This window comes from Oncorhynchus mykiss, chromosome 18 (genome assembly GCF_013265735.2).
Source record: "Oncorhynchus mykiss isolate Arlee chromosome 18, USDA_OmykA_1.1, whole genome shotgun sequence".
NCBI lineage: Eukaryota > Metazoa > Chordata > Actinopteri > Salmoniformes > Salmonidae > Oncorhynchus > Oncorhynchus mykiss.
In genome coordinates, this window is record NC_048582.1 from 49274494 (window position 1) to 49295238 (window position 20745).

Sequence of the window (20745 nt, forward strand, 5' to 3'; positions counted from 1 at the left end):
GAGTGTGGCATTGAAGCTCGTCTGGAGGTTAGTTAACACAGTGTCCAAAGAAGGGCCAGAAGAATACAGAATGGTGTCGTCTGCGTAGAGGTGGATCAGAGAGTCACCAGCAGCAAGAGAGACATCATTGATGTATACAGAGAAAAGAACCCTGTGGCACCCCCATAGAGACTGCCAGAGGTCCGGACAACAGGCCCTCTGATTTGACACACTGAAGTAGTTGGTGAACCAGGCAAGCGAAGCAGTCATTTAAGAAACCAAGGCTGTTGAGTCTGCCGATAAGAATGTGGTGATTGACAGAGTCGAAAGCTTTGGCCAGGTCAATGAATACAGCTGCACAATATTGTCACTTATTGATGGCGGTTATGATATCGTTTAGGACCTTGCGCGTGGCTGAGGTGCATCCATGACCAGCTCGGAAACCAGATTGCATAGCGGAGAAGGTACAGTGGGATTCGAAATGGTCAGTGATCTGTTTGTTAACTTGGCTTTCGAAGACCTTAGAAAGGCAGGGTAGGATAGATATAGGTCTGTAGCAGTTTGGGTCTAGAGTGTCTCCCCCTTTGAAGAGGGGGATGACCGCGGCAGCTTTCCAGTCTTTGGGGATCTCAGACAATAGGAAAGAGAGGTTGAACAGGCTAGTAATAGGGCTTGCAACAATTTCGGTGGATAATTTTAGAAAGAGAGGGTCCAGATTATCTAGCCCGGCTGATATGATTTGCAGCTCTTTCAGAACATCAGTTATCTGGATTTGGGTGAAGGAGAAATGGCAGATGCTTGGGCAAGTTGCTGTGGGGGTTGCAGGGCTGTGGACCGGGGTAGGGGTAGCCAGGTGGAAAGCATAGCCAGCCGTAGAAAAAGGCTTGCTCTTTTTCTCCATGGACTTTACAGTGTCCCAGAACTTTTTGGAGTTTGTGCTTCAGGATGCAAATTTCTGTTTGACAAAGCTAGCCTTTGCTTTCCTAACTGCCTGTGTGTATTGGTTCCGAACTTCCTTGAAAAGTTGCATATCGCGGGGGCTAGTCGATGCTAATTCAGTACGCTACAGGATGTTTTTGTGCTGGTCAAGGGCAATCAGGTCTGGAGTGAACCACGGTCTATATCTGTTCCTGGTTCTACATTTCTTCAATGGGTCATGCTTATTTAAGATGGTGAGGAAAGCACTTTTAAAGAATAACCAGGCATCCTCTACTGACGGAATGAGATCAATATCATTCCAGGACACCCGGGCCAGGTCGATTATAAAGGCCTGCTCGCTGAAGTGTTTTAGGGAGCGTTTGACTATGATGAGGGGTGATCGCTGAAATCCTGGTTGAAGACAGCAGAGGTGTATTTAGAGGGCAGGTTGGTTAGGATGATATCTATGAGGGTACCCGTGTTTACAGATTTGGGGTTGTAACTGGTAGGTTCATTGATAATTTGTGTGAGATTGAGGGCATCAAGCTTAGATTGTAGGAAGGACGGGGTGTTAAGCATGTCCCAGTTTAGGTCACGTAACAGCACGAGCTCTGAAGATAGATGGGGGGCAATCAATTCACATATGGTGCCCAGTGCACAGCTGGGGGCAGAAGGTGGTCTATAGCAAGCAGCAGCAGTGAGAGACTTGTTTCTGGAAAGGTGGATTTTTAAAAGTAGAAGCTTAAATTGTTTGGGCACAGACCTGGATAGTAAGACAGAACTCTGCAGGCTAGCTCTGCGGTAGATTGAAACTCCGCCCCCTTTGGCAGTTCTATCTTGTCGGAAAATGTTATAGTTAGGGATGGACATTTCATGGTTTTTGGAATCAGACATGGCTAGGACATCCGGGTTGGCAGAGTGTGCTAAGGCAGTGAATAAAACAAACTTAGGGAGGAGGCTTCAAATGTTAACATGCATGAAACCAAGGCTTTTAAGGTTACAGAAGTCAATAAATGAAAGTGCCTGGTTACCAATGTAATTAGAGCCCATGATATACGGTCTGATATACCATGGCTGTCAGCCAATCAGCATTCAGGTCTCGAACCACCCAATTTATAATATAATCCATATCTAACATCTCAACCTTTTCTGAGGGACTGGCTGCCGGTATGATGTGTTATTCCTAATTTGAGGTCAGTAAATCCCACAGGTTGGTGGTGCTGGTCAATGGTTTAAGGGTAGACTCAATCAGACCATCTGACTGGAGAGGTTGACTGTTAGCCTTGTGGCCTACTGCACTCAAATGAACCCTTTAAGACCAATATTGGTCATGTGTAGACATTCAAAATGTAGTTAAGCGGACTTTGTATGGACCATCAATAAATCAAATGTATTTATAAAGCCCTTCTTACATCAGCTGATGTCACAAAGTGCTATACAGAAACCCAGCCTAAAACCCCAAACAGCAAGCAATGCAGGTGTCGGCTCACGGGGGCTAGGAAGAACTCCCTAGAAAGGACAATCTCCTGTGGTCTGCCATCATCACATTGAAGAAGCCATCCCATGTGGTGAAGCCACTCCACCAGGTGAGTTCTGACTGTCCAAAACAGTAGCCTACATGTACCTGTAACTTAGCGTCTTCGCTCGGTTATCCATTAGCCTACATGGCCCATTGCTACCTGCAATAAGAGGATGGGAGACAATTTGGAAGGAATGCTTTGGCATGCAGGAAACTTAATGTAACCTAATATGACCATCATAAAGAAGAGATAAGAACATATCATCTCTCTCTGTCACCCTCTGCTGATTATTGGGAGTGTCTGGTAACTTAACTTTTTAATTATGTATTGATGAGCACATTACATTATATCAGAGGAGGCTGGTCGGAGGAGCTATAGGGTGACAGGCTCATTGTAATGGCTGGAACGGAATAAATGGAACGGTATCAAAAGCATCAAAGATATGGAAATCACGTTTGACTCTGTTCCATTCCAGCCATTACAATGATCCCGTCCTATAGCTCCTCCCACTAGCCTCCACTGCATTTTATATATATATATATATATATATATATATATATATATATATATATATATATACACACATACACATGCATGCATACATACATACATACATACACACACACACACACACACACACAGTGGGGCAAATAAGGATTTAGTCAGCCACCAATTGTTCAAGTTCTCCCACTTAAAAAGATGAGAGAGGCCTCTAATTTTCATCATAGGTACACTTCAACTATGACAGCCAAAATAAGAAAAATAAATCCAGAAAAATCACATTTTAGGATTTATAATGAATTTATTTGCAAATTAGAAATCAACTGTGGGAGCAATTATTAGGAAATGGAAGACATACAAGACCACTAATAATCTCCCTCGATCTGGGGCTCAACGCAAAATCTCACCGCGTGGGGTCAAAATGATCACAAGAACGGTGAGCAAAAATCCCAGAATCACGCGGGGGAACCTAGTGAATGACCTGCAGAGAGCTGGGACCAAAGTAACAAAGCCTACCATCAGTAACACACTACGCCGCCAGGGACTCAAATCCTGCAGTGCCAGACGTGTCCCCCTGCTTAAACCAGTACATGTCCAGGCCCGTCTGAAGTTTGCTAGAGAGCATTTGGATGATCCAGAAGGAATTGGGAGAATGTCATATGGTCAGATGAAACCAAAATAGTACTTTTTGGTAAAAACTCAACTCGTCGTGTTTGGAGGACAAAGAATGCTGAGTTGCATCCAAAGAACACCATACCTACTGTGAAGCATGGGGGTGGAAACATCATGCTTTGGGGCTGTTTTTCTGCAAAGGGACCAGGACGACTGATCCGTGTAAAGGAAAGAATGAATGGGGCCATGTATCGTGAGATTTTGAGTGAAAACCTCCTTCCATCAGCAAGGGCATTGAAGATGAAACCTGGCTGGGTCTTTCAGCATGACAATGATCCCAAACACACCGCTCAGGCAACGAAGGAGTGGCCTCGTAAGAAGCATTTCAAGGTCCTGGAGTGGCCTAGCCAGTCTCCAGATCTCAACCCCATAGAAAGTCTTTGGAGGGAGTTGAAAGTCTGTGTTGCCCAGCAACAGCCCCAAAACATCACTGCTCTATAGGAGATCTGCATGGAGGAATGGGCCAAAATACCAGCAACAGTGTGTGAAAACCTTGTGAAGACTTACAGAAAACGATTGACCTCTGTCATTGCCAACAAAGGGTATTTAACAAAGTATTAAGAAACCTTTGTTATTTACCAAATACTTATTTTCCACCATAATTGCAAATAAATTCATTAAAAATCCTACAATGTGATTTTCTGGATTTTTTTTCTCATTTTGTCTGTCATAGTTGAAGTGTATCTATGATAAATTACAGGCCTCTCATCTTTTTAAGTGGGAGAACTTGCACAATTGGTGGCTGACTAAATACTTTTTTGCCCCACTGTATATATATATATGACACAACATGTAATGTGTTGGTCCCATGTTTCATGAGCTGAAATAAAAGATTCAAAACATTTTCCAGAAGCACTAAAAGCTTTCCTTTTAAATTCTGTGCACAAATTTGTTAACATCCCTGTTAGTGAGCATTTCTCCTTTGCAAAGATAATCCATCCTCCTGATGGGTGTGTTAAATCAAGAATCTGATTAAAGAGCATGATCATTACACAGGTTCACCTTGTGCTGGGGACAATAAAAGGCCACTCTAAAACGTGCAGATTTGTCACAACACAATGCCACATTTGTTGTGTGTCTTAAGTTTTGAGGGTGTGTGCAATTGGCATGCTGACTGCAGGAATGTCCACCAGAGCTGTTGCAAGATAATTTAATGTTCTTGTCTCTACCATAAGCTGCCTCCAGTGTCATTTTAGAGAAATTGGCAGTACATCCAACCGGCCTCTCAGCCGCAGACAGCCCAGGACCTCCACATCCGGCTTCTTCACCTGCAGGATCATCTGAGACCAGCCACCCAAGCAGCTGATGAAACTATTGGTTTGCACAACCAAATAATTTCTTCCCAAACTGTCAGAAACCATCTCAGGGAAGCTTATCTGCGTACTCGTCATAACTGACTTCAGAGGGCAAACGCTCACCTTCGATGACCACTGGCATGCTGGAAAAGTGTGTTTCACGGGGGAATCACAGTTCCAACTGTACCTGGTATACGGCAGATAGCTTGTATGGTGTCGTGTGGGTGAGCGGTTTGCTGATGTCAATGTTGTGAACAGAGTGCCTCATGGTTGCGGTAGGGTTATGGTATGGACAAAAACACAATTGCATTTTATCGATGGCAATGTGAATGCACAGAGATTCCGTGACGAGATCCTGAGGCCCATTGACGTGCCCTTCATCCGCCGCCATCACCTCATGATTCAGCATGATAATGCACAGCCCCATGTCGCAAGGATCTGTACACTATTCCTGGATGCTGAAAATGCCCCAGTTCTTCCATAGGCTGCATACTCACCAGACATGTCACCCATTGAGCATGTTTGAGATGCTCTGGATCTACGTGTATGACAGTTCCCGCCAACATCCAGCAACTTTGCACAGCCACTGAAGAGGAGTGGGACAATATTCCACAGACTACAATTAACAGCCTGATCAACTCTATGTGAAGGGGATGTCGTGCTGCATGAGGCAAATGGTTGTCACACCAGATAATGCCTGCTTTTCTGATCCATGCCCCTACCTTTTTTTAAGGTATCTGTGACCAACAGATGCATATCTGTATTCTCAGTCATGTGAAATCAATAGATTAGAGACTAAAATATTTATTTCAATTGACTGTTTTCCTTATATGAACTGTAACTCAATATTTTAAATTGTTGCTTTTATATTTTCGTTCAGTGTATATAGGCTTATGTCCACAATAGTCTGTTAGAATCAGCGCACACCTGTCTGTTGACTGTCTCTTTTCTGAATGTTAGAGCAGTGCTCAGCTAGCTCTCAATTTGACGTTGTCATCGGGTGTACTCAACCGAGAGGGAATCCATTGCCCTGGATAACTGTAGCTACGTCTGCTGCTGTACCCACACTTCCGCTCTGCAAGAGGCACGCGTCCAGGCATTCACCGACACAAAGAAAGGTGGGCCTATCTAACAATGAATGCTTTTAAAATATCGTGAAATATGTATCCATATTGTATTGTTTGGCGCGTCTGGGGGTCGACATTTGGATCTCGTCGGTGGATAGGATCTATCCGTCGGGGGAAATTGAAGAAAATGGTCTGTCCTAAAGACTGGACTGAGATCAGCTTTTGCTGCCTGTCGAGGGATAAAGATGCCAATATTCGGTCGAATTGTAAAACACATTGGCTTCGGTCTACAGATTCAACTAGTTTAGCATAAATATTCGGCAAATTCTCTTATGGGCATCTGATTTCAAAGTGAAAGTTTCAAGTCAACTGAGTACTCACTCAGTGGGAATGAGAAAAGTTCCCCAAACGAATGCGACATTGTCCAATCCATTTTAGGCTACATTGGGCTATTTAATCAATTGAGGGAATAAGGCAATAGGCAACCCCCCTCATCGTTCTTATTTGGCTGTAATGAATAAGAGCTGTGTGCTCCTTTGTTGTAGCACAACCCAGCTAAAATAACGCTTCAGTGCAAACATTAGCATAAGGTCACTAGGTTAATCTCTTAGAGCCTTTTGAAAGACTGGGGATAATTATTTTACTATAAGCAGGATAAGTTCATATTGAATTGAGTATGTAAACCTCTGAACCCATCGTTGCTTGGAGCCAGTTACGCTAAAGGTCGCATTGTTGCCGCTGGTTATTGATAGCATACATCGAATATTGGCAGTGCTGCTGAACTGGGGGGTATAGATCTTAGGTGTTTGTTTTTCTGTAGCCTGAATGTTGCTTTTTATTTGTCTGTACAGGTCGTTATGTCGGATGAGGATTCGCGTGCCAGCGTTAGTTCTTCTTCCTCAATTTATCAGCAGTTAAAAATAAACGCGCCTAAGAAACGAGCAGAAAGCAAAGCCATCATGAGCAAGACCTCCAAACTCCTCTCCACCAGCGCCAAAAGGTAAGGACTAGGCTCATTGTTGCTGTCAAATACATACAATGTTTCATTGAGTTGATATTTTGTAATATAGTAGCTCACGCGCAGCCACTCTTGATATAATGTATCGTCTTATAATTTCCTGGCGCGTGTCACTGTGTTTGATTTGTAGTGGACAACTTTCTGAATTGGTTGCGTATATATAAACATTTTTCGACCGTTTTAATATGTTCTCAACCATCTTCAGTTCACGGTTGTCAAACGTTTTAAAAATTGTCATCCATTGAATCATAGGCTAACTAATTTGCATATTAACTTGAAGTCTGTTATTAAATTGTGGTAAGAGGAATGCTTTAAAAAAAAAATGCACAATGGAGTTTGTATATGTTTGTCCTCAACCTGTTTTACGATCTGTCTCAATCCTTTGGTAAAATTAGCCCTCTGGACATTTGTTGTCTGCCATGACAATGTATCTTGTTCTCATAGCCCCCACCCAAAATACTTCATGTGGCTATGCTTGTTCCATTTTAGTTATCTGCTGTAAGAATCAAGACCATGTGAGTAATGATATCATTTTAATTTGTGCTTTATTTCAGAATTCAGAAGGAGTTGGCTGACATTACTTTGGATCCACCACCGAACTGCAGGTAGGCTTGTGTGTGTGTGTGACATGATACACACAATTCTGACACGTGTCCTGGAAGGCCAGTTAAGTGGTAAAGAAGAGATGTGCTTAGTTGGGCCTGTAGCAATACAACACACACACTCAATCTAAGGAGACAGAAGATATTAAAGCAGCTCCTTGTCATGTGTTAATGAACCTTGAAGGCCACAGAGGGAGTTAATATCTGTATAATATATTTTTGATTTGTTTAACACTTTTTTTTTTTGCTTACTACATGATTCCATATGTGTTATTTCGTAGTTTTGATTGCTTCACTATTCTACAATGTAGAAAATTGTAAAAATATAGAACCCCTGGAATGAGTAAGTGTGTCAACTTTTGACTAGTACTGTAAGTATTTATACCCCAGAGTCAATACCTTTGGCTGCGATTACAGCTGTGTCTTTTTGGCTAAGTCTCTAAGAGCTTTGCATACCTGGATTGTACAATATTGCACGTTATTCTTCAAGCTCAGTCAAATTGGTTGTTGATCAAGTCTTCGCATAGATTTTCAAGACAATTTTAAGTCAACTGTAACTAGGCCACTCGGGAACATTCAATGCTGTCTTGGTAAGCAATTCCAGTGTATATTTGGCCTTGTGTTTTAGGTTATTGTCCTGCTGAAAGGTGAATTTGTCTCCCAGTGTCTGTTGGAAAGCAGACTGAACCAGGTTTTCCTCTAGGATGTTGCCTGTGCTTATAGCTATATTCCAATGTTTTTATACTAAAAAAAACTCTAGTCCTTTCCCAATGACAAGTATACCCATAACATCATGCAGCCACCACCATGCTTGACAAGTGGTACTTTGTGATGTGTTGGATTTGCCCCAAACATAATTCTTTGTATTCAGGACAGAAAGTGTGTTTTCCACACTTTTTGCAGTATTACTTTAGTGCCTTAATGCACACAGGATGCATGTTTTAGAGTACTTTTACTCTATACAGGCTTCCTCCTTTTCACCTCGGTCATTTAGGTTAGTATTGTGGAGTAAGTTAAAAGTGTTGGATCCATTTAGTTCTCATCACAGCCATTAAACTCTTTAACCATTTTAAAATCACCATTGGCCTCATGGTGAAATCCCTGACCAGTTTCCTTCCTCCTTAGCAACTGAGGTAAGGACACCTGTATATTAGTGGTGACTGGGTGCATTGATACACCATCCAAAGTGTAATTTAATAACTTCACCATGCTCAAAGAGATATTCAATGTCTGCTTTTTAAAAATTTTACACCTACCAATAGCTGCCCTTTGCGAGGCATTTAAAAACCTCCCTGGTCTTTGTGGTTAAATCTGTGCTTGAAATTCACTACTCAATTGAGGGACCCTACAGATAATTGTTTGTGTGGGGTACAGAGATGGGGTAGTTATTTAAAATCATGTTAACCACTATTATTACTGAACACGTAATGAGTCCATGCCTATTATTATATGATTTGTTAAGCACATTTTTACTCCTGAACTTATTTATGCTTGCCATAACCAAGGAGTTGAATAATTATTGACTCAAGACATTTCAGCTTTACATTTTTGATTAATAAAAAAAACATTCTATAAACACTTCCGTTTTTGTGTTATGTGTAGATTGTAACTAATCTCAATTGAATACATTTAAAATTCCGGCAGTAACAACAAAGTAGAAAAAGTCAAGGGGTGTGAGTACTTTCTGAAGGTAGTGTATATCTTGTTCAATGAGGTCAGAATTTACTCTCTGCTGCTGACAACAAGCTGCTGTGATGCAGTCAGTCTACACTCACTTTATGGAATTGTGGCTCATGACGATCCTGTCTAGACCTTGAGAAGTGACCTGATTGCATGTTGGAGCAGCTCTCCAGACCACAACTGACAGACACACACCAGTTCCAAAACAGACCATTAGCTAGCCGATGACCCTGGCATATGACTGCTATGGATTTGGCAGAGGCTGGCTCAATCGACGTAATTTATTTGAGCTTTACACTCTGCAGCTGAAGAGGACCATGAACAAAGGAATCCTATTTAGTCATTCAATCCATAGGTGTTTTTTTTTGTGGCCTGCTATGGTGCTGCTGTGGTATTGGGGAAGAGGAAGGAGTCCTGGTTAATCCAGAGGGATTATGGGGGTTTAGAACCACATCACCACGTGTGGCCCAGGTGCTTGGGAAGGTGGGAGGTATGTGCTTTTGAGGGGGGGGGGGGGGGGGGGGGCTGACTCTATGCGCTATGTTCCAACCAGAGACAGTCTGCTGTGACCAGACTGGTGGACTGACCAGACCTGGTGGTTGTGTCAAAGAACGGAAGTGAACCAAGCTTGTGTGACAAATCGTCTTGCCTGGGACCTGAAGACTTGCATTAGCTCCCCGAACTAATGCCTAGGCTTTAGCTCAGCAGACTAGCACAGTCTTATGGCTTGGTGTAGGAGACCTGGGTTCAAACCCAGTTCTCAGATCTGTTAATGATGAGTCTTTGTCCCCTGCCACTGAGGGAGCCTGCAGTGTTGCACTTCTATATAATCCTCTCACTGTGTATGTAAACACACACTAGTGTTCTCTATGCTCCCTTTTGCTAAGTAGCTGAAAAGGGGAATTCATTTTCGTACATCTCTATTTAGTATGCTTCATTGAACAGTCTGTTCATTTGGGTATGAATAATTAGGAGGCTAGGCCGATGCCTTGCAGATGTGTGCTGGATTACTCATTGATGAATCTGTCTGTGGGGTGTTTCTGATGGATGGACACTTCCCTTTTTCGCACAATTGAGACTGGCCAAGCCGTACTGCACTGGCCTGGTTATGTATCACCATAGTTGCTGGAGCCATGAAGCAAATGATAATGTAAAAAGATCAGTCGACCCAGTAAACCTACAATGCAGATGGGTCCAAGGCCACAAATGCCCTTTTCACACTATCTTTAAATGCAATGTACGCTCTTTGCATGAGGTAATTAGGGGTTTTAATGAACCTGTCAGTAAGTCCATTTCCCTGAACTGGATGTTTTCTGCCATAGCAAGCATGTCATGTTTTCTTATGGACACTACGTTCCTCAGATGCCATTCATCAAAATCTAATTATACTTGACATGGCATACCACACACACCCCAGCCTCGTTTTATTTTTAAACGGTTTTGTCGTCATAGTGCACACATCACACACTCTCTCACTTCCCCATCTCTCTCGCTCACTTCCATTCGTTTTCCTTAGATTGCTCTTTGGCTATTGCTCCCTTGCACTTTTTTTTTCCTAGCACTCATTTTCCTTACTTTGACAAACACTCATTCTCCCTCCCTTCAGGATGTAGCCCCTGGGTGTCTGGCCTTGCGGTAGCGTCTCGCTGGATTCCTGACATTCTCAGCGTTAAGGTTCATGACAGTAATTGAATGTTGAAGGCTTGTAGTGTGTGTGTACAGTGCATTCAAACTATTCAGACCCCTTCCATTTTTCCACATTTATTTACGTCACAGCAATCTACACACAATACCCCATAATGACAAAGCGAAAAAAGGTTTTCAGAAATGTATAAAAAATAATAAAAGGATTTACATAAGTATTCAGATCCTTTTTGTGTGCCTGTGTGTGCAAAGATATGTTCACTTCAGGAAGTGTGCCAGTAGTTATTGTAATCCATCTGAGGTGCAGGTGATTCTTTGTTTACTCCCTCTAGTCTACTCTGAGCTTATTTTTTAGATTGAGAGCCAAGGATTTTTTTTCTCCTTCTCTTAACCCATAACATTCTAAGTCGGGAGGGGACTCTACTAAGCTTTATGGAATTGTTTTAAGAAGGTCATATCAAGGGCCATTTTAACTCTTTGATTTAGAATGTTAAAACCCCTTACTGCTATTAACCTATACAAATGCTTTGGATAACATATTCACTATGTGGATAGTGCCAAAACAAAATCGAAATGAAGTTTGTTCTGAAGTGTCTGTCTTTATATCTGAGAGACATGGGACATTTTTTAATATTTAACTAGACAAGTCAATTCTTATTTACAATGACGGCCGACCTCGGCCAAACCCAGACGACGCTGTGCCAATTGTGCGCCGCCCTATGGGACTCCCAATCAAGGCCGGATGTGATACAGCCTGGATTCAAACCAGGGACTGTAGTGATGCCTCTTGAACTGAGATGCAGAGTCTTAGAACACTGTGCCACTCTGGAGCCCAAGAAAGAAAGATCAGGAAACAGTATTTAAATTTGATTCTTTTTACAAGTATTTAACCCTTTATTTTTGGCACTGAACAGTCTCCATATATACTTCTATACATTTTTTTTTGTAGGTCAAACTGATCGGACGCTGCAGACAATTTTGTGAGAAGACCGATTTTCTGACAAACACCGCTCTAGCTCTCACTTTTCACCGCAGAAGTGCGACATCGGTGGATTGAAATGCATCCAATGCAAAAACACATCTCTGGCTTAGTGACAGATTTGTACGGGGATTTTTTTTTGGTATGCTAATTAGATTTCTGCGAGTGGGCGAGGACTTCAACTCTTTTACACATTACAATGTTACTGTTAGTGCTGAAGCTGTTGTGTGACTGTGATGGGGTGTGTGTGACTGCTGCTAAAGTCTCTAAAGCTTTTCATATCTATAAAAAGGCCTTTCCCTGGGGTGGAAGTGTCTAGCCCACGCTGCGTTGTTAGCTAGCTCTTATAAACCCAAAGTAGCGCTGCTACCTATTGTATCTCTGAGCTGTTATATCTGAAAGGAGCTGTGTTTGTTCGGTAGTCATGATCATTGGAGTTGGACCCATTATTGGAATAATGGAGGCTGTTTTCCTTGCTGTGTTCATGGTTCGTTGGGAAACTGTTGCCTCTTGTATTTTCAGTGATTTGTTTATTTTGACAGGGAGTCAATACTGAGACCAAGGTTTGTTTTTCCAGGTGAGCCCTGTTTAGCACAACAATACACATAGAAAATACAATATACACATAAACTGCACTACCATTATACACGTTATCATACAAAACCAATACATGAAAAGCAAAACACAATCATAAACAGACACATGATAGAGTAAAAAGGTCCCCTATAATAGCAGTCTGAAATGCCATAGAACAGGGGTCTTCAACGTTTTCTTGCACAGGGACTCGCTCCCAGGCAAACCGGCTACCCAGGAGCCCCCGGCCAAGCAAATCGGTGACCCAGGGACCCCCATCATGTTAGCAAAGAAATGTGTATATATATTTATAATGTCTTATCAGCTGAATGGCAAGGAGGAAGTATCAACATTCTAAAATGAATATATTTGGTAGATTGTTATTTTTGTTGCAGAAGTGTGAACTCATCCTATTAGGTAAAGATAGCTGCTATTAACAAAAATGTGTTTGGAGTTTAAACCAAGGTTAGCTATGTGTTGGCAAAAAGTAAGGGCTCTATTCAGGCTGTATTGCTGAAGCGTTAAAGATTGCACGATAGAAATGTGAAGGTAATTTTCCGATTGAGCCGACATATGCATGAATGCAGTCTCCACTGATGCCTGAACATTGCCCCCACAGTAATGCTGAACTTCCACAATACGGATTAAATAGAGCCAAGAAAGAAAGATTACCAGCCGACTGGTAAGCTGATGCTTTTTCAAAGCCTATGTCAGACAATATTAGGAGTTGAGAAATAAAGTTGACATAATTAAAAATAACACTCCTCTTTTCCACTGTAGGTATGTCATTCAAAATGTGTTTATTCTGTTGCTAGCTATATTTATAAGAACGTTGAAATAAAGAATTCCATTTTTTGTGTGTATAGTTGAAGTTGGAAGTTTAACATATACACTTAGGTTTGAGTCATTAACTTGTTTTTCAACCACTCCACAAATTTCTTGTTAACAAACTATAGTTGTGGCAAGTCGGTTAGGACATCTACTTTGTACATGACACAAGTCATTTTTCCAACAATTGTTTACAGACAGATTATTTCACTTATAATTCACTGTATCACAATTCCAGTGGGTCAGAAGTTTACATACACTATATTGACTGTGACTTTAAACAGCTTGGAAAATTCCAGAAAATGATGTCATGGCTTTAGAAGCTTCTGATAGGCTAATTTACATAATTTGAGTCAATTGGAGGTGTACCTGTGGATGTATTTCAAGGGATACCTTCAAACCCAGTGCCTCTTTGCTTGACATCATGGGAAAATCAAAACAAATCAGCCAAGACCTCAGAAAAAAAATTGCATACCTCCACAAGTCTGGTTCATCCTTGGGAGCAATTTCCAAACACCTGAAGGTACCAGGTTCATCTATACAAACAATAGCACACAAGTATAAACACCATGCGACCACGCAGCTGTCATACTGCTCAGGAAGGAGACGTGTTCTGTCTCCTAGAGATTAATGTACTTTGGTGTGAAAAGTTCAAATCAAACCCAGAACAACAGCAAAGGACCTTGTGAAGATGCTGGAGGAAACAGGTACAAAAATATCTATATCCACAGTAAAACGAGTCAAATATCAACATCAGCAAGGAAGAAGCCACTGCTCCAAAACCACCATAAAAAAAGCCAGACTACGGTTTGCAACTGCAGATGGTGACAGAGATTGTACTTTTTGGAGAAATGTCCTCTGGTCGGATGAAACAAAAATAGAACTGTTTGACCATAATGATCATCGTTATGTTTGGAAAAATGTGAAGGCTTGCAAGCCGAAGAACACCATCCCAACCGTGAAGCACAGGGGCGGCAGCATCATGTTGTGGTGGTGCTTTGCTGCAGGAGGGACTGGTGCACTTCACAAAATAGATGGCATCATGAGGTAGGAAAATTATGTGGATATATTGAAGCAGCATCTCAAGACATCAGTCAGGAAGTTCAAGCTTGGTCTCAAATGCGTCTTCCAAATGGACAATGACCCCAAGCATACTTTCAAAGTTGTGGCAAAATGGCTTAAGGACAACAAAGTCAAGGTATTGGAGTGGCCATCACAAAGCCCTGACCGCAATCCTATAGAAAATGCGTAGGCAGATCTGAAAAAGAGTGTGCGAGCTAGGAGGCCTACAAACCTGACTCAGTTACACCAGCTCTGTCAGGAGGAATGGGACAAAATTCAACCAACTTATTGTGGGAAGCTTGTGGAAGGCTACCCAAAACGTTTGACCCAAGTTAAACAATTTAAAGGCAATGCTACCAAATACTAATTGAGTGCATGTAAACTTCTGACCCACTGGGAATGTGATGAAAGAAATAAAAGCTGAAATAAATCATTCTCTCTACTATTATTTGGACATTTCACATTCTTATATTCCTATATACTAGGTGTGTCAGAGGAAGGCCCAAAAAATTGTCAGTCTCCAGCCTTTGCTACCGCACGTCAAGCGGTACCGGAGTCTAGGTCCAAAAGGCTCCTTAACAGCTTCTATTGCCTTTTTTTTTTCTATCGCAAGTTTTATGAAAGTGAAATGTGTTTCTTATCCAGGTAATAAATACCTTCCTGTTTCATTCAGTTTCCAAACAGTTTCTGGCAGATGGGTTCCCCCTCTTTAACACCTCTTCAGTTTATGATTCATTCTGATTCATATCCCCGGGTGGTTTTGCTCTATACGTCTCCTGAAGGCTTTGTGGGAACAGAACAGACATTCGAGATGTGGTTTATATCCAGCCAGGGAGGGAACCCCTCTGGGGAAACGAGCAAAGGGAGGAAGTAAACCACACTGTAAACGATCAAATGAATGCCATGTTGTCTTCCCTACATTAAACATACCATCCATAGTGTTTCATGAATGAAGAAAACCTCGATGCGTTCCCATTACTCCTGGGATGCTAGGTACTTGAAATGGAAAGACCACCTCGGATAGATCACTCCTAATATTCATTCTATATTCATGCTATATTCCCTTTACATTACTGAAAGGAATGTTCACTCACAGGCTGATTTCCCACATAAATAGAATAGATAGTATTATACGTAATGTACTGTATCTCTGTGCGATTGCCATTATCAGGAATGGGTAGTGTTTCTTCAGTCATTCAGCCGCTCTGTTGAAGTGGTGTCATTATGCTATCTTTTCTGTAATAACAGCCTAGTGTGCATTACACTGTGTTTAGCAGCTGCTAATGGGTTAGAGATGTGATGACAGTCAGTACACATAAAGAAGAAGACAGCTGAGGAGAACCATCCTCCTCAGTGAATTGTAATAAAAATAATCATGTTAAAATGTTAAGTTATCCTTTTTAGATAAACCTGTACTAAATATAATCACGACACCAAATAATTGATTAAAACACTATTATGCAATGAAGGTCTACAGTAGCCTCAACAGCACTCTGTAGGGTAGCACCATGGTGTTGCTGGAAGACAGCTGGCTTCCGTCCTCCTCTGGGTACATTGACTTCAATACAAAACCTAGGAAGCTCATGGTTCTCACCCCCTTCCATAGACTTAAACAGTAATTATGACAACTTCTATAGGATGTCCTCCAACCTATCAGAGCTCTTGCCTTGCAGCATGAGCTGACATGTTGTCCACCCAATCAAAGGATCAGAAAGAAATGTAGTACTAAAAGCATAAGCTACAGCCTGATAGCACTGCAGTGCATAAAATGTGGTGAGTAGTTGACTCAAGGGGAGAGACAATAGTTGAGCAGATTTGAAAAATGTTATTTTCTTCCAAAATGAAGGAGAAGCAAGTGGGAGAGAGATTTTGTCTTTTAGTTTCACTTAGCAAGTGCAGCCAGCTAGTTTGGCTTACACGAACACCTTGCTCAAACAGAGGTTATCTAGCTGGCTATGATTATCCAACACAACACTGGAAATCTTCCAAGTCAAGGTAAGCTTTTGGTTTTACACATTTTCTTTGCTACCAGGGCCCGCTGGTGTAAGTGCTAAACTGCTTACTGACTGTACACTGTAACATTACAGCATGATTGTAGTGGGTTTACTAATGCGTTAGTAAGCTATGTTGACTATGACGTTACTTTAACTAATTCAGGCTGCATCACAACCGGCCGTGATTGTGCGCCGCCCTATGGGACTCCCAAATGGCCCAGCATTGTCCGGGTTTGGCCGATGTAGGCGTCATAGTAAATAAGAATTTGTTCTTAACTGACTTTCCTAGTTAAATAAATAAACAAAATATGGTGACAATGATGTAGGCTGTGTGTAGCGGTTATGATATAGTTTGGCTTGGAAAGGTTTTTTCTCCTCGTCACACACAGCTGCTGTTGTGCATTGAAGTCCACAAGCGAAGGTGAGAGGAGAGCACACAATTCGAGAAGGAATACATTGTGGCTGCTATGAAAGTCAACTGTGTTTTAAGGGTGATAAGGGGTCTATTCATTCCGCCGATTCTGTTAATGTTTCTTAAACGGAACAAAACGGGGATAAACATACCTGAATTTATCCAATAGAAACTATTGTTTGCAACTTTTGGACTAATGATTACACCCTATATCAGCTAGATGCAAGCAAGAGTGTGCAAGGCAGTATTGAATGTGTCACCGTCTGTCACCTCAAATCTTTCTCTCGACCTGTGTGCACCTACGTTATAAACGTTCATTCATAAGCTAGGTTGAAGCAACCTCATGATGGGTACAGGGAAAATTAGTGTCATGTAGTAGCCTAAACCTATCACTGTTACATTGAACTGGGTGAATGGAATATGAATGACAGTCATCAATATGCTGTAATAAGGCCATACTCATGAAAAAAGGCACCGACCACCACTCCATGAAACAGTGTAATGTACCTCTGTTTGCAGTGCTGGTCCAAAAGGAGACAACATCTATGAGTGGAGATCCACCATCCTGGGGCCACCAGGCTCTGTGTACGAGGGAGGGGTCTTCTTCCTAGATATCGCCTTTACACCAGACTACCCCTTCAAACCACCCAAGGTAAACACTCTAGTCAAAACAAGCTGACTCAAACAATTATTAGAACATTCCTCAATATTAACACAGCTATGTAGGATACCACTTTCTCACTAGAGAAGGGAACTTGTTATTGCCATTTTGACCACTGGAGGGAGCTATGGCACTTTGATTTAATTGAAATTCAGGGTCTCTAGTTCTCTGCAAATTTCAAACAGTTAATGGTCAATTTAACCAAGCCAGACTCAAAAAGGCTTAAATGGAAATTTGGCTTCCATGATTAGACTGAACATCGGTTTGCATTGTTGAGTAGATTCTTTCTGTGTTGCTTTCAGGATCTACCACTGGAACATAAAAAATCTATTGATATAGATCTACTTTGTTTCCTAGGTGACGTTCCGTACCAGGATCTACCACTGTAACATCAACAGTCAGGGTGTGATCTGTCTGGACATCCTGAAGGACAACTGGAGCCCCGCCCTCACCATCTCCAAGGTGCTGCTGTCCATCTGCTCCCTGCTCACTGACTGCAACCCTGGTACGACCCAAGACACCATATACTACTATAATGCGGGTTCCATTGAAATTCATTGATTAGTGGCTGCTTTGAAGTGCAAACATTGTCATATGTGGAATTCCGTGTGTGCATATGTACTGGCAGATCAAAGCTATCGTTGAAGCCCTATCTATATATAACTCTGCGTGTTCTCCACCTCTTACAGCTGACCCTCTGGTAGGAAGCATCGCCACCCAATACACAACCAACAGACCAGAGCACGACAGGATAGCCAAACAGTGGACCAAGAGATACGCCACATAGATACACAGGACTGGGTCGTATTCATTAGGCACTACATGGACTTGTCCAATAACAAAAGTTAATTTGTTTCCCATAGCAAAACGTTTTCTGTTGCATGCCCTAACAACTACGACCCTGGGCAACATGAGAGGGGGAGGTTAGGGGGTGTCAGAGCTCCTTCTGGGATGGAGTGGGGGGAACAGGAAGGGTAGAGAATAGGGGAGGATATTTATCTTGGAATTTAAGTCTTCATCTCCTGATATTTTGTTTATGGTATTTATGTTCTCCGACCCGTATATTAGCATCTATTTTGGCAATAATGCTTTTCAATGTGTTTCCTTGAAGTTCTTTAAAATTATTTAATTTTTAGCTAATTGTGCTTCGAAAGGAAATGAATTCTACATGTTTGGTCTGTTTATATAAACCTGTCACACACACCATGGTTTCCTGGTAGAATTCCAAATCTCATTTCAGTGTGAATTTTTCAGATATTAGTTACCATTGGTGTAAGCCCTCTTGCATGTCTATCTGAATCTATAACATATTGCTGAAACATATTGTAGCCTATACAGCACAATGTCTAGGTGGGAAAGTTGTGCTTCATGTCTTGCTGATTTCTTTAAATAACAGCCCCTCCATTTTATTGTTAAATTGAAATACATGCATATATGTCAGAAAACAATGGACAACAATAAAAAATAAGTAGCAGCACAAAAATGTTATTTGGATAGGTCTCATACAAGACATGTACACTTTGGGAGGAAAGAGAATTGGAACATAGGTTCACTTCAATTCCCTGAATTGAAAGGAAATGACTGGTGGAAACTCCTGCCCCATGCCTCCACCAATCCAATGCTTTTAGATTTGTAGTAGTGAACGAGTGTACACTTCAGGAGAAAGGATATATTTGGATGCACTACAGAAGCCACATTCTCTTCACAACAATTCAGACATTTCATACAATTGTGTCCTACATTTTATCCCATTCCTACCCACTAGGAATTTAAGTTTAGTAAAGTGACAAATAAATTAGGTTAGTAAAAAAAATTCTCAAACATGTACAAAGAATAAAGTATTTAACAAATACACAACCAACCATTTAGGGTGCAACTGATTAAACAGACATTTGATCATCAGACCTGATCAAGGTAGTACCTTTTATTTTGCTAGGTAGTAAACTAGGTAGTAAACTGGTAGGCCATACACACTAGGTAGTAATATGCCTCACTCCCAAGGCACATTATTTGGGCCTAGACCTTGCTGTAAAGCAGCTACTATAACCCTCCCATAGGATGGAGCACACAGAAACCATAAGGGTGTATGATATCACAAAGCAGGTTCACTAATTTATCCAGCTTACTTTGAAAAACATTAAGATACATCTCTTGATTTGCAAGTATACCGTTGACGTCAGAAGTTTACATACACTTAGGTTGGAGTCATTAACAAACTATAGTTTTGGCAAGTCGTTAGGACATCTACTTTGTGCATGACAAGTAATTTTTCCAACAATTGTTTAGACAGATTATTTCACTGTATCACAATTCCAGTGGGTCAGAAGTTTACATACACTAAGTTGGCTGTGTCTTTAAACAGCTTGGAAAATTCCAGAAAATGTAATGGCTTTAGAAGCATCTGATAGGCTAATTGACAAAATGTGAGTCAATTGAAGGTGTACCTGTGGATGTATTTCAAGGCCTACCTTTAAACTCAGTGCCTCTTTGCTTGACAACATGGGAAAATCAAATAGAAATCAGCCAAGACCTCAGAATTTTTCTTTAGACCACATGTCTGGTTCATCCTTGGGAGCAATTTCCAAACGCCTGAAGGTACCACGTTCATCTGTATAAACACCATGGGACGACGCAGCTGTCATACCACTCGGGAAGGAGACTCGTTCTGTCCCCTAGAGATGAACATACTTTGGTGTGAAAAGTGCAAATCAATCCCAGAACAACAGCAAAGGACCTTGGGAAGATGCTGGAGGAAACGGGTACAAAAGTATCTATATCCACAGTAAAACGAGTCCTTTATCGACATAACCTGAAAGGCCACTCAGTAAGGAAGAAGCCACTGCTCCAAAACCGCCATAAAAAAGCCAGACTACGGTTTGCAATTGCACATGGGGACAAAGATCGTACTTTTTGTCAAAAAATACCATTTGGCCATAATGACCATCATTATGTTTGGAGGAAAAAGGGGAAGGCTTGCAAGCCGAAGAACACCATCCCAACCGTGAATCATGGGGGTGGCAGCATCATGTTGTGGGGGTGCTTTGCTGCAGGAGGGACTGGCGCACTTCACAAAATAGATGGCACCATGAGGTAGGAAAATTATGTGGATATATTGTAGCAACATCTCAAGACATCAGTCAGGAAGTTCAAGCTTGGTCGCAAATGCGTCTTCCAAATGGACAATGACCCCAAGCATACTTCCAAAGTTGTCGCAAAATGGCATTGGAGTGGCCATCACAAAGCCCTGACCTCAATCCCATAGAACATTTGTGGGCAGAACTGAAAAAGAGTGTGTGAGCAAGGAGGCCTACAAACCTGACTCAGTTACACCAGCTCTGTC

At 41.6% G+C, this 20745-nt stretch overlaps 1 protein-coding gene across 2 annotated transcripts; it reads left to right on the forward strand.

The window, feature by feature from the left end:
* Positions 1-5849: 5849 nt before the first annotated feature.
* On the forward strand, positions 5850-18882 carry LOC118941180 (ubiquitin-conjugating enzyme E2 E1-like). 2 transcript variants are annotated; one of them, XM_036952993.1, is made up of 6 exons: positions 5850-6003; positions 6804-6952; positions 7525-7575; positions 17264-17396; positions 17763-17910; positions 18095-18882. In XM_036952993.1, the coding sequence occupies exons 2-6, from the start codon at positions 6810-6812 to the stop codon at positions 18190-18192; spliced, it is 573 nt and encodes a 190-aa protein (XP_036808888.1). In that variant the 5' UTR covers positions 5850-6003; positions 6804-6809; the 3' UTR covers positions 18193-18882. The 2 variants fall into 2 exon arrangements, with proteins under 2 accessions (XP_036808888.1, XP_036808889.1); XM_036952994.1 differs by lacking the exon at positions 5850-6003 and adding an exon at positions 6468-6675.
* The last annotated feature ends 1863 nt before the right edge of the window (positions 18883-20745 follow it).

Bases quoted from the DNA above. Each gene is read 5' to 3' on its own strand.
- LOC118941180 (XM_036952993.1), top strand. From the start codon at position 6,810: ATGTCGGATGAGGATTCGCGTGCCAGCGTTAGTTCTTCTTCCTCAATT. The intron at 7,576-17,263 runs GTAGGCTTGTGT...CTCTGTTTGCAG, and splicing joins GATCCACCACCGAACTGCAG to TGCTGGTCCAAAAGGAGACA. The intron at 17,397-17,762 runs GTAAACACTCTA...TTTGTTTCCTAG, and splicing joins ACCCCTTCAAACCACCCAAG to GTGACGTTCCGTACCAGGAT.